This window comes from Bactrocera neohumeralis, unplaced genomic scaffold (genome assembly GCF_024586455.1).
Source record: "Bactrocera neohumeralis isolate Rockhampton unplaced genomic scaffold, APGP_CSIRO_Bneo_wtdbg2-racon-allhic-juicebox.fasta_v2 cluster11, whole genome shotgun sequence".
Taxonomy (NCBI): domain Eukaryota; kingdom Metazoa; phylum Arthropoda; class Insecta; order Diptera; family Tephritidae; genus Bactrocera; species Bactrocera neohumeralis.
In genome coordinates this window covers 13556243-13569167 of record NW_026089624.1, presented here as the reverse complement: position 1 = coordinate 13569167, position 12925 = coordinate 13556243, and the positions used below count along the sequence as shown (strand labels likewise).

Genomic DNA, 12925 nt, shown 5'->3' with positions numbered 1-12925 from the left:
CCATCACAAATTGACATATTATTAGGCAGTGACTTAATACCTCTTCTGTGGAGGATGGAGTCATGTGTAGAAGTTCACGCAAGTGAGGAAAGTTCTCTGATCGCCATTCACTTGGGAGTGGCCAGAAACGATTCTTTTTCACATGGCTCAAGCAGCTCACTACTTCCGGTCTTTGACCAAGTATCCTCTGGGTAGCCTAAGAACATCCGTTCGAAGGCGAGCTAAAGTGAGAAGGCGAAACATTCCCTACAAGGGTTGTGCGCTGGGTTTGGGACCCGCCACATAAAAAACACCCCCAGTGAAGAGCTACAACCAGCCTCGGATGAGAGACCCCCCTTTTGATGACGACCATGGCAAACGAAATAAGGACTACGAATTGAGGGCATGCACCTGGAATGTCCGGTCCCTTAATTGGGAAGGTGCCGCTGCCCAGCTGGTTGATGTCCTCGTAAAGACAAAGGCTGACATCACCGCCGTCCAATAAATGCGATGGACGGGACAAGGACAGAGACGAGTAGGTCCTTGTGACATTTACTACAGTGGCCATATAAAGGAGCGCAAGTTTGGTGTAGGATTCGTGGTGGGAGAGAGACTCCGTCGCCGAGTACTATCATTCACTGCGGTGAATGAACGTCTAGCCACAATCCGCATCAAAGCGAGGTTCTTCAACATATCGCTGATTTGCGCCCATGCCCCGACGGAAGAGAAGGACGATGTGACCAAAGATGCCTTCTATGAGCGTTTGGAGCGCGCTTATGAGAGCTGCCCCCGCCACGATGTCAAAATCGTGCTTGGCGACTTTAACGCCAGGGTGGGCAAAGAAGGTATATTTGGCACTACGGTCGGTAAATTCAGCCTCCACGACGAAACATCCCCAAATGGGTTGAGGCTGATTGACTTCGCCGGGGCCCGAAATATGGTTATCTGTAGTACTAGATTCCAGCATAAGAAGATTCATCAAGCTACCTGGCTGTCTCCGGATCGAAAAACTACCAACCAGATCGATCATGTTGTGATAGACGGAAGTCACGTCTCCAGTGTTTTAGATGTGCGTGCGCTCCGAGGTCCTAACATCGACTCGGACCACTATCTTGTTGCAGCTAAGATTCGCACCCGCCTCTGTGCAGCAAAAAACGCGCGCCACCAAACACAAGGAAGGTTCGACGTCGAGAAGCTGCAATCACAACAGACAGCCGAACGATTTTCTACTCGGCTTGCACTCCTGCTCTCTGAGAGCACTCGTCAACAACTCGGTATAAGGGAACTGTGGAACGGCATTTCAAACTCCTTACGTACAGCTGCAACCGAAACCATTGGTTTTCGGAAAGTGCAAAAGAACAGCTGGTACGACGAGGAGTGCCGTGTCGCAGCGGAGAGAAAACAGGCTGCCTACCTCGCAACGTTACGATCGACCACTACACGTGCGGGATGGGATAGATACCGAGAGTTGAAGAGGGAAGCGAGACGCATTTGTAGACAGAAGAAGAAAGAGGCTGAAATGCGTTAGTACGAAGAGCTTGATAAGCTGGCCGACAGGGGTAATGCTCGAAAATTCTACGAAAAAATGCGGCGGCTTACGGAAGGTTTCAAGACCGGAGCGTATTCCTGTAGAACCCCCAAAGGTGATCTAGTCACTGATGCCCAGAGCATACTTAAATTATGGAGGGAACACTTCTCCAGCCTGCTGAATGGCAGTGAACGCACAACACCAGGAGAAGGAGAACCCGATTCCCCAATCGATGACGATGGAGCAGATGTTCCATTACCCGACCATGAAGAAGTTCGAATAGCAATTGCCCGCCTGAAGAACAACAAAGCGGCAGGGGCCGACGGATTGCCGGCCGAGCTATTCAAACACGGCGGCGAAGAACTGATAAGGTGCATGCATCAGCTTCTTTGTAAAATATGGTCGGACGAAAGCATGCCCAACAATTGGAATTTAAGTGTGCTATGCCCAATCCATAAAAAAGGAGACCCCACAATCTGCGCCAACTACCGTGGGATTAGCCTCCTCAACATCGCATATAAGGTTCTATCGAGCGTATTGTGTGAAAGATTAAAGCCCACCGTCAACAAACTGATTGGACCTTATCAGTGTGGCTTTAGACCTGGAAAATCAACAACCGACCAGATATTCACCATGCGCCAAATCTTGGAAAAGACCCGTGAAAGGAGAATCGACACACACCACCTCTTCGTCGATTTCAAAGCTGCTTTCGACAGCACGAAAAGGAGCTGCCTCTATGCCGCGATGTTTGAATTTGGTATCCCCGCAAAACTAATACGGCTGTGTAAACTGACGTTGAGTAACACCAAAAGCTCCGTCAGGATCGGGAAGGACCTCTCCGAGCCGTTCGATACCAAACGAGGTTTCAGACAAGGCGATTCCCTATCGCGTTTTTCAACCTGCTTTTGGAGAAAATAGTTCGAGCTGCAGAACTAAATAGAGAAGGTACCATCTTCTATAAGAGTGTACAGCTGTTGGCGTATGCCGATGATATTGATATCATCGGCCTCAACACCCGCGCCGTTAGTTCTGCTTTCTCCAGGCTGGACAAGGAAGCACAGAAAATGGGTCTGGCAGTGAACGAGGGCAAGACGAAATATCTCCTGTCATCAAACAAACAGTCGTCGCATTCGCGACTTGGCTCTCACGTCACTGTTGACAGTCATAACTTTGAAGTCGTAGATAATTTCGTCTATCTTGGAACCAGCGTAAACACCACCAACAACGTCAGCCTAGAAATCCAACGCAGGATAACTCTTGCCAACAGGTGCTACTTCGGACTGAGTAGGCAATTGAGAAGCAAAGTCCTCTCTCGACAAACAAAAACCAAACTCTATAAGTCACTCATAATTCCCGTCCTGCTGTATGGTGCAGAGTCTTGGACGATGTCAACAACTGATGAGTCGACGTTGCGATTTTTCGAGAGAAAAGTTCTGCGAAAGATTTATGGTCCTTTGCGCGTTAGCCACGGCGAATACCGCATTCGATGGAACGATGAGCTGTACGAGATATACGACGACATCGACATAGTTCAGCGAATTAAAAGACAGCGGCTACGCTGGCTAGGTCATGTTGTCCGAATGGACGAAAACACTCCAGCTCTGAAAATATTCGACGCAGTACCCGCCGGGGGAAGCAGAGGAAGAGGAAGTCCTCCACTCCGTTGGAAGGACCAAGTGGAGAAGGACCTGGCTTCGCTTGGAATATCCAATTGGCGCCACGTAGCGAAAAGAAGAAACGACTGGCGCGCTGTTGTTAACTCGGCTATAATCGCGTAAGCGGTTTCTACGCCAATTAAGAAGAGAAGAAGACTTAATACCTCAAATAATTCTTGAAGGTATTGAGAAAATCTCCAATAAATTGTTAGCCCAAAATACAATATTTGGGTGGATTATAAGTGGCCAAGTCCCTGAAAAAATCAATTCTTTCACCACACAAGTGGAAAATATCTCAAACGAGTTTTTAAACAATCAACTTAAAAAATTCTGGGAAATAGAAGAATTACCCCAAATTACCCAGCTTTCAGAAGAAGACCAGACAGGCGAAGCCTATTACAAATCCACAACAACAAGAAACGAACATGGTCGTTATGTTGTGCGATTACCATTCAAACCAACTTTCCCTGAAACCATAGCTCTAGGCCACTCTAGAATATCAGCAGTCCAGCAATTTCTAAGCCTGGAAAAAAGCCTGATAAAGAGCTTAAATCGGCATACGATAATGTGATGGACGAATATCTTGACCTCAATCATATGGAAGAAGCTGTACCATATGAAAAAGTATCTAAAGGTAGATATTTATCTTTTTATCTGCCACATCATGGGGTAATAAGACCTGATAAAATTACAACAAAGGTACGAGTGGTTTTCAATGCCTCAAAGTGTTCGAGCTCAGGCAAATCACTCAATGATGTACTATACACAGGGCCAACATTACAACCTGATCTCATGTTGCTAATTCTAAATTGGCGCATGTTTAAATACGTTTTCAATGGGGATGTAGAAAAAATGTACAGACAAATTCTAGTACATGAAGATGACCAAGATTTCCAGCGTATAGTCTTCCGCAAATCAAGTAATAGTCCAATCAGCGACTCTAAACTTAAAACCGTCACCTTTGGCATCAATTGCGCACCCTATTTGGCGATCAGGACACTACATGAAGTGGCAAAAACAAATGCATCAAATTTGCCTTTAGCATCTTCTGTGTTGCAAACACAAACATACGTGGACGACATACTATTAGGTAGCCACAGTATCGCATTAGCATGCGAATCACTATCGCAAGTGATCAAAGCATTAAATTCAGCAGGTTTCCCCCTAAAGAAAATTACTTCAAATCACCCTGAAATAATAAAAGGCATTAAAAAAGAAGACTTATTAGATACAGACTTCCTTTAATTTGAAAAGGCTAGTACAACTAAAACTCTAGGAATTCAATGGAATGCGATAACAGATCAATTCTCATATACAATTGAGTCAATATCTGCAATGTCCGCCATAACCAAACGCCAAATACTTTCCTCGGTGGCAAAACTTTTCGACCCCGCAGGATGGCTTTCGCCAATAATGATTCAAGCAAAAATCCTCATTCAAGAATTGTGGCAAGATGGCACTGAATGGGATGAACAGGTAAAACCTTTACGTTTAGCGAAATGGGTTCAATTTGCTAACAATTTACATACTATATCTGAAATTCGAATCCCTCGATGGGTAAATTTCACCCCTAACATTAACGCAGAATTACATGGTTTCTGTGATGCCTCTGAAAAGGCTTATTGCGCAACAGTTTACGTACGCACTCAGCACGATAACAAAATATCTTCACACCTCTTGGTAGCCAAAGCCAAAGTTGCACCTTTGAAGACACTCAGTCTGCCACGGCTTGAACTGAATGGTGCTCTTCTGTTAGTAAAATTAATTTCAATTATCCAAACCCATCTCAAATTAAGCGATCATAAAATGTATCTTTGATCAGACTCAGAGATAGTTTTAGCATGGTTAGAAAAACCACCCTATTGCTGGAAGACCTATGTATCTAACCGAATATCCCAAATTCTAGACTTAGTTGGCCCAGCAAAATGGCAACATGTTGCAAGTGCAGATAACCCAGCGATCTTGGGACAAGAGGTTGCAAGCCACTGCACCTCACCAGCACTTCACTCTGGTGGAATGGTCCAACATGGCTAACAGAATCACAAGAATTCTGGCCAAAGTCTCCCGCTCGTAATATAATACCGCTGGAAAGTCGGAAAATTGAAAATTTTCATATCACTCCAGAAAAGGATGATATTCTCCACCGATTTTCGTCATTTGCTAGAGCACTAAGAGTAGTCGCTTACATGCACAAATCCATTTAAAGACTTAAACTAAAAATGAAAGGAGCACTAAATGATCCTTGCGTACAACTAACGCGTTCCGACTTGCAACATGCCAAGGTCAGTCTAATATTATATACACAAACTCGCTATTTCAGCAAAGAGAAATAAAAGTTGCTCGAAAAGCGACTTCTCGAAAAGGGAAGCTCACTTCTGATGGAAGATTGGCGAACTCCAGCCTAAGTTATAACGAACGACATCCCATCATTATTCCAGAGAAATCCCGTTTTACTTACCTATTTTTAGCATATCTGCACCATCTTACACTGCATGGTGAGCATCGCTTAATGCAACAAATGGTCCGTCAAGAATTTTATATACCGCGACTAAAGCCACAAATCAATCGGACGATTTTCATGTGTAAACCATGTACCATGTACAAACACAAAATGCGTACGCAGATCATGGCAGCTTTACCACCTGAACGCTGCAACTATGCTCTACCCTTTACCATCACTGGGGTTGATTTTGCTGGACCTTTCCAGATAAAGGCCTCCATGTTAAGGTCTTCTTCATTTAGGAAAGGGTATGTGGCTGTCTTTGTATGTTTTATGACAAAGGCAGTACACCTCGAGCTTTGTTCAGATCTGACTACTATATCACCACTCTCGCAAGATCCCTCCGATTTCACAGCTCTTACACCAGGTCATTTCCTCAGAGGAGCTCCTCTTCTCGTCATACCTGAGACAGAAGGAGACTCACTCACTTTAATAAATCGATGGGAAAGAATCAAGATTCTCCATCACGAATTCAGCCACAGATGGAAGGAAGACTATCTCAAAGATCTCCATAAGAGATATCGATGGAAAACGGCCCAGAAGGAAGCCAAGGCAGAAGAATGCGTAATCATACAGAACGAATGCCTTCCTCCAACAGAATGGCGACTAGGCCGCATTGAAAAGGTTCATCGAGGAGCAGATGGTCACGTAAGAGTAGTCGATGTGCGAACACAAAACTGTGTTTTCTTCCAAGCGGCGAAGAACAACTTCAACCAAAATCGCAAAATAACTCGCAAAATTAATCGAAAAATACTAAAACAATTCCGCTAATTCGAAAATAATCCGATTTATAATCCGTACATAAAAATAAATTCAAACAAGCGCGTTGGAGATCAACTTATTATACATATAGATATGTAGCTACAACAACTACATCATAACATTATAAATAAAATCAATTTAATGCAATCTTATATTCCCATAGAAATGGACGTAGAGGAGACCCAAACCACCTCCAACACCGTAAGGTCCGAAATCACTGCACCCAAAGCGTCGGTTGCCGCTCCAAGGGCCAATGTTATGCGCCTCCCGCCATCCGCCGCGGCAGTCAGAGAAATAGGAGAAGAGCAGCTAGTAGAGCCACAGGGGCCTCCATGTTGCAGCCTGTGCCAGCGCCCGCACGCTCTAAAACGATGCACCATCTTCCAAAGTATGAAGTTCGCTCAACGTCAACAGGTTGGAAGGGCTCACGGACATTGCATGACCTGCCTGGCAGATAACCACGCCACCATAGAGTGCTGGGCTGACGGTGCCTGTCAATATTGCCACAGGCCGCACCACACTCTGTTCCATCGATTTCCGACACGAGCCAATCACAACAATTCCCGTACCAGACCACGCAGCGATCCTATTCGGCGACGACGACGCACCCAACCAACCACAAGACGTACGCGGCCATCTCCGCCACGCCACGCTCATCGCCAGCAACAACGACGCTCAACAGGGTTGAGCGCTGTACTCAGTACACTACAACAGCTACAGAGGCTCCTAGCCGATTAATTCGCCTAGGGGGGGCCGGGATGTTCACATGAGCTATGAGCATTCTGCAACATCACATCACCACACATCACGTCACGTCACAACACCTCATCACACAACAGCTCCCAGCATACCCCAATACACACACACGCATCAAACACCGATCATTACTACAACACAACAACCATACGATTATTAACGAGACGACTCGTAATGTCAGCTAATATTCACCATCCAAACCATCAAAAGGGAAATTCAGTTTTATCATCGTTTTTATCTTTGCACTTGTGCTACCGCAATAATCACCGCAATTGGGTTTTAATAAACCCCCAAATGACGGGAGTGACATGACGCAGCGAGTTCGCCAACCGTGTACCACCGTGGGTTTCGCAGAAAACCCAAACATAATATACATACAATTATATATATTAATTACAATTAATAAACCTTTATAAGGTGTGTGGAAATCAGTGAGTTTCATTTCCCACCTCATAAGTATACTACAACAAGTAAGTATACTAGTGGCACTCGTAACTAACCGGAGCATACTCTTGTAGAACCCCCAAAGGTAATCTAGTCACCGATGCCCAGAGCATACTTAGATTATGGAGGGAACACTTTTCCGGCCTGCTGAATGGCAGTGAACGCACAACACCAGGAGAAGGAGAACCTAATTCCCCAATCGATGACGATGGAGCAGACGTTCCATCACTCGACCAGGAAGAAGTTCGAATAGCAATTGCCCGCCTGAAGAGCAACAAAGCGGCAGGGGCCGACGGATTGCCGGCCGAGCTATTCAAACACGGCGGCGAAGAACTGATAAGGAGCATGCATCAGCTTCTTTGTACAATATGGTCGGACGAAAGCATACCCAACGTTTGGAATTTAAGTGTGCTATGCCCAATCCATAAAAAAGGAGACCCCACAATCTGCGCCAACTACCGTGGGATTAGCCTCCTCAACATCGCATATAAGGTTCTATCGAGCTTATTGTGTAAAAGATTAAGGCCTACCGTCAACAAACTGGTTGGACCTTATCAGTGTGGCTTTAGACCTGGCAAATCAACAACCGACCAGATATATACCATGCGCTATATCTTGGAAAAGTCCCGTGAAAGGAGAATCGACACACACCACTTCTTCGTCGATTTCATAGCTGTTTTCGACAGCACGAAAAGGAGCTGCCTTTATGCCGCGATGTCTGAATTTGGTATCCTCGCAAAACTAATACGGCTGTGTAAACTGACGTTGAGTAACACGAAAAGCTCCGTGAGGATCGGGAAGGACCTCTCCGAGCCGTTCGATATCAAGCGAGGTTTCAGACAAGGCGACTCCCTATCGTGCGACTTCTTCAACCTGCTTCTGAAGAAAATAGTTCGAGCTGCAGAACTAAATAGAGAAGGTACCATATTCTATAAGAGTGTGCACCTGCTGGCGTAAGCTGATGATATTGATATCATCGGCCTCAACAACCGCGCCGTTAGCCCTGCTTTCTCCAGGCTGGACAAGGAAGCACAGAAAATGGGTCTGGCAGTGAACGAGGGCAAAACGAAATATCTCCTGTCATCAAACAAACAGTCGTCGCACTCGCGACTTGGCTTTCACGTCACTGTTGACAGTCATAACTCTGAAGTTGTAGATAATTTCGTCTATTTAGGAACCAGTATTAACACCAACAACAATGTCAGCCTGGAAATCCAACGCATGATTTCTCTTGCCAACAGGTGCTACTTCGGACTGAGTAGGCAATTGAAAAGTAAAGTCCTCTCTCGACGAACAAAAGCTAAACTCTATAGGTCGCTCATAATTCTCGTCCTGCTATATGGTGCAGAGGCTTGGGCGATGACAGCAACCGATGAGTCGACGTTGCGAGTTTTCGAGAGAAAAATTCTGCGAAAGATTTTTGGTCTTTTGCGCATTGGCCACGGCGAATATCGCATTCGATGGAATGATGAGCTGTACGAGATATACGACGACATTGACGTAATTCAGCGAATTAAAAGACAGCGGCTACGCTGGCCAGGTCATGTTTTCCGGATGGATGAAAACACTCCAGCTCTGAAAGTATTCGACGCAGTACCCGCCGGGGGAAGCAGAGGAGAAGGACCTGGCTTCGCTTGGAATATCCAATTGGCGCCACGTAGCGAAAAGAAGAAACGACTGGCGCGCTGTTGTTAACTCGGCTATAATCGCGTAAGCGGTGAATATTGAATAAAGAAGAATCTCTCATTTTCGATTTTTACTTACATGTCCACAATGTACTGATGAAATAATTGTTTGTATTGGAGAATTTTGTTGTCTTCATTTGCACGAATTATCTACCGATATGCGTACAAGTTCATAGGACTAACTGTCTACATCAGTTCTTCACCTGCAAATAAATATATTTATGAGATAAACAGAAATTATGAACTTAAAAATTTTTTTAAGATAATCTACTTGTACAAGTTGTACCTGTAGTTGGATTCCTTTCTTTAATATTTAAATGATATCCATCTTCTTCTTCCCAAAATATCAACGGATACTGCAAAGCATCCTAAGAACGATAATTGTCTTGAATCATTATCATCATATTATCTTTGCGTTGTATGCGTATGCCTCGACGGCAGCGGCTACGCTGGCTGGAGGATGGAGTCATGTGTAGAAGTTCACGCAAGTGAGGAAAGTTCTCTGATCGCCATTCACTTGGGAGTGGCCAGAAACGATTATTTTACACATGGCTCAAGCAGCTCACAACTTCCGGTCTTTGACCAAGTATCCTCTGGGTAGCCTAAGAACATCCGTTCGAAGGCGAGCTAAAGTAAGAAGGCGAAACATCCACTACATAGGGTTGTGCGCTGGGTTTGGGATCCGCAACGTAAAAAAACACCCCCAATGAAAAGGAACAACAAGCCTCGGAAGAGAAACCCGCCTTTTGATGACGACCATGGCAAACGAAATAAGGACAATGATATTAGGGCATGCACCTGGCATGTCCGGTCCCTTAATTGGGAAGGTGCCGCTGCCCAACTGGTTGATGTCCTCGGGAAAATAAAGGCTGACATCACCGCCGTCCAAGAAATGCAATGGACAGGACAGGGACAGGGACAGAGTAGGTCCTTGTGGCATTTACTACAGTGGCCATATAAAGGAGCGCAAGTTTGGTGTGGGATTCGTGGTGGGAGAGAGACTCCGTCGCCGTGTACTATCATTCACTCCGGTGAATGAACGTCTAGCCACAATCCGCATCAAAGGGAGGTTCTTCAACATATCGCTGATTTGCGCCCACGCCCCAACGGAAGAGAAGGACGATGTGACCAAAGATGGCTTCTATGAGCGCTTGGAGCAATCTTATGAGAGCTGTCCCCGCCACGATGTCAAAATCGTGCTTGGCGACTTTAACGCCAGGGTGGGCAAAGAAGGTATATTTGGCACTACGGTCGGTAAATTCAGCCTCCACGACGAAACATCCCCAAATGAGTTGAGGCCGATTGACTTCGCCGGGGCCCGAAATATGGTTATCTGTGGTACTAGATTCCAGCACAAGAAGATACATCAAGCTATCTGGCAGTCTCCGGATCGAAAAGCCACCAACCAGATCGATCATGTTGTGATAGACTGAAGACACGTCTCCCGTGTTCTAGACGTGGATACGCTCTGAGGTCCTAACATCGACTCAGACCACTATCTTGTTGCAGCCAAGATTCGCAACCGCCTCTGTGCAGCAAAAAACGCACGTCAACAAACACAAGGAAGGTTCGACGTCGAGAAGTTGCAATCACAACAGACAGCCGAACGATTTGCTGCTCCGCTTGCACTCCTGCTCTCTGAGAGCACTCGTCAAAAACTCGGTATAAGGGAACTGTGGGACGGCATTTCAAACTCCTTACATACAGCTGCAACCGAAACCATTGGTTTTCGGAAGGTGCAAAAGAACAGCTGGTACAACGAGGAGTGCCGTGTCGCAGCGAAGAAAAAACAGACTGCTTATATCGCTACGTTCGACCACAACACGTGCGGGATGGGTTAGATACCGAAAGTTGAAGACGAGTCTTCAAGAGAAAAATTCTGCGAGAGATTTATGGTCCTTTGCGTGTTGTCCACGGCGAATACCGCATTCGATGGAACGATGAGCTGTGAGAGATATATGACGACATTGACATAGTTCAGCGAATTAAAAGACAGCGGGTACGCTGGCTGGGGGATGGAGTCATGTGTAGAAGTTCACGCAAGTGAGGAAAGTTCTCTGATCGCCATTCACTTGGGAGTGGCCAGAAACGATTCTTTTACACATGGCTCAAGCAGCTCACAACTTCCGGTCTTTGACCAGGTATCCTCTGGGTAGCCTAAGAGCATCCGTTCGAAGGCGAGCTAAAGTAAGAAGGCGAAACATCCCCTACATAGAGTTGTGCGCTGGGTTTGGGACCCGCAACGTAAAAAAACACCTCCAATGAAAAGAAACAACTAGCCTCGGAAGAGAAACCCCCCTTTTGATGACGACCGTGGCAAACGAAATAAGGACTACGAATTGAGGGCATGCACCTGGAATGTCCGGACCCTTAATTGGGAAGATGCCGCTGTCCAGCTGGTTGATGTCCTCGCGAAAATAAAGGCTGACATCACCGCCGTCCAAGAAATGCGAAAGACGGGACAAGGACAGAGACGAGTAGGTCCTTGTTACATTTACTACAGAGGCCATATAAGGGATCGCAAGTTTGGTGTTGGATTCGTGGTGGGAGAGAGACTCAGTCGCCGAGTACTATTATTCACTCCGGTGAATGAACATCTAGCCACAATCCGCATCAAAGCGAGGTTCTTCAACATATCGCTCCGGTCTTCAAACCTTCTGTAAACCGCCGCATTTTTTCGAAGAATTTTCTATTCATATTAGATTAGTGCCGTCTTCGCTGCCTTATTACAAATTTAAAACACGGTAGTAGTAGTAGATTTTCTGATCCGGTATCAGATCTAATAAAAATTATATTCAATCAATTAGGAATAGGAACCCAATTTTGAACGAACAGCCCTTTACTGTAAAATCAGTTGCCGGGTGGACGCCAGAGGGTAAACCATTTAAAGCAAGTAAAAAATGAAGCGTTTTAATGTGAAAATCATTACGAACAAGTTGGTAATGATGAAGCGGGTGAAATAGAAGCTGAGGGCGAAGCCGGATATGAAACAGATCCTTTAATATTTTAGCGGAAAGTACCTGCACCCGTTTTTCCAGCGAACAGTGGCAGGGAAATCATTAAAACTTAAAATCGACACTGGATCACTTGCACAAACTCCGATTGAGCCAAATAAATTGAAAATTAAAGGTGCATCAGTAGCCCTTTTTCATAAGGCCTGACATAGACAATTTCATTTCACTAAAATTGAAGACATCGAAGTTCCATTGAAAGTTCACACGGACTTTCTGCAAATGATGACAAAGCATTGAAAGTGTTTGCGATCCTAACAAACTTCTTCCATTCCGTTCCGATGTTGTCGCTACCATTCGAACAGAAAACAATGAACCAGTTTACTCCAAGATGTACCCATTCTCTATGAGAGCTGCTGATATCGGAAATCAGGAAATCATGGATTTACTAAAAATGGCATTATTTTACCTTCTAGGTCTCCATATCGGCCGAAGCACCAGAAGAATGGAGTCATATGTAGAAGTTCACGCAAGTGAGAAAAATTCTTTTATCGCCATTTACTTGGGAGTGGCCAGAAATGAATCCCTTACATATATCTCAAGCAGTTAACGACTTCCGGCATAAGACCAAGTATCCTCTGGGTAGCGAATGAACATCCGTTTGA

General features: G+C 45.3%; 1 protein-coding gene across 1 annotated transcript; it reads left to right on the top strand.

Moving 5' to 3' along the window:
* Window positions 1-6589: 6589 nt before the first annotated feature.
* Window positions 6590-7162, top strand: LOC126766007 (uncharacterized). The gene has a single exon (XM_050483723.1). It carries the CDS (start codon window positions 6590-6592, stop codon window positions 7160-7162), a length of 573 nt encoding a protein of 190 aa, XP_050339680.1.
* The last annotated feature ends 5763 nt before the right edge of the window (window positions 7163-12925 follow it).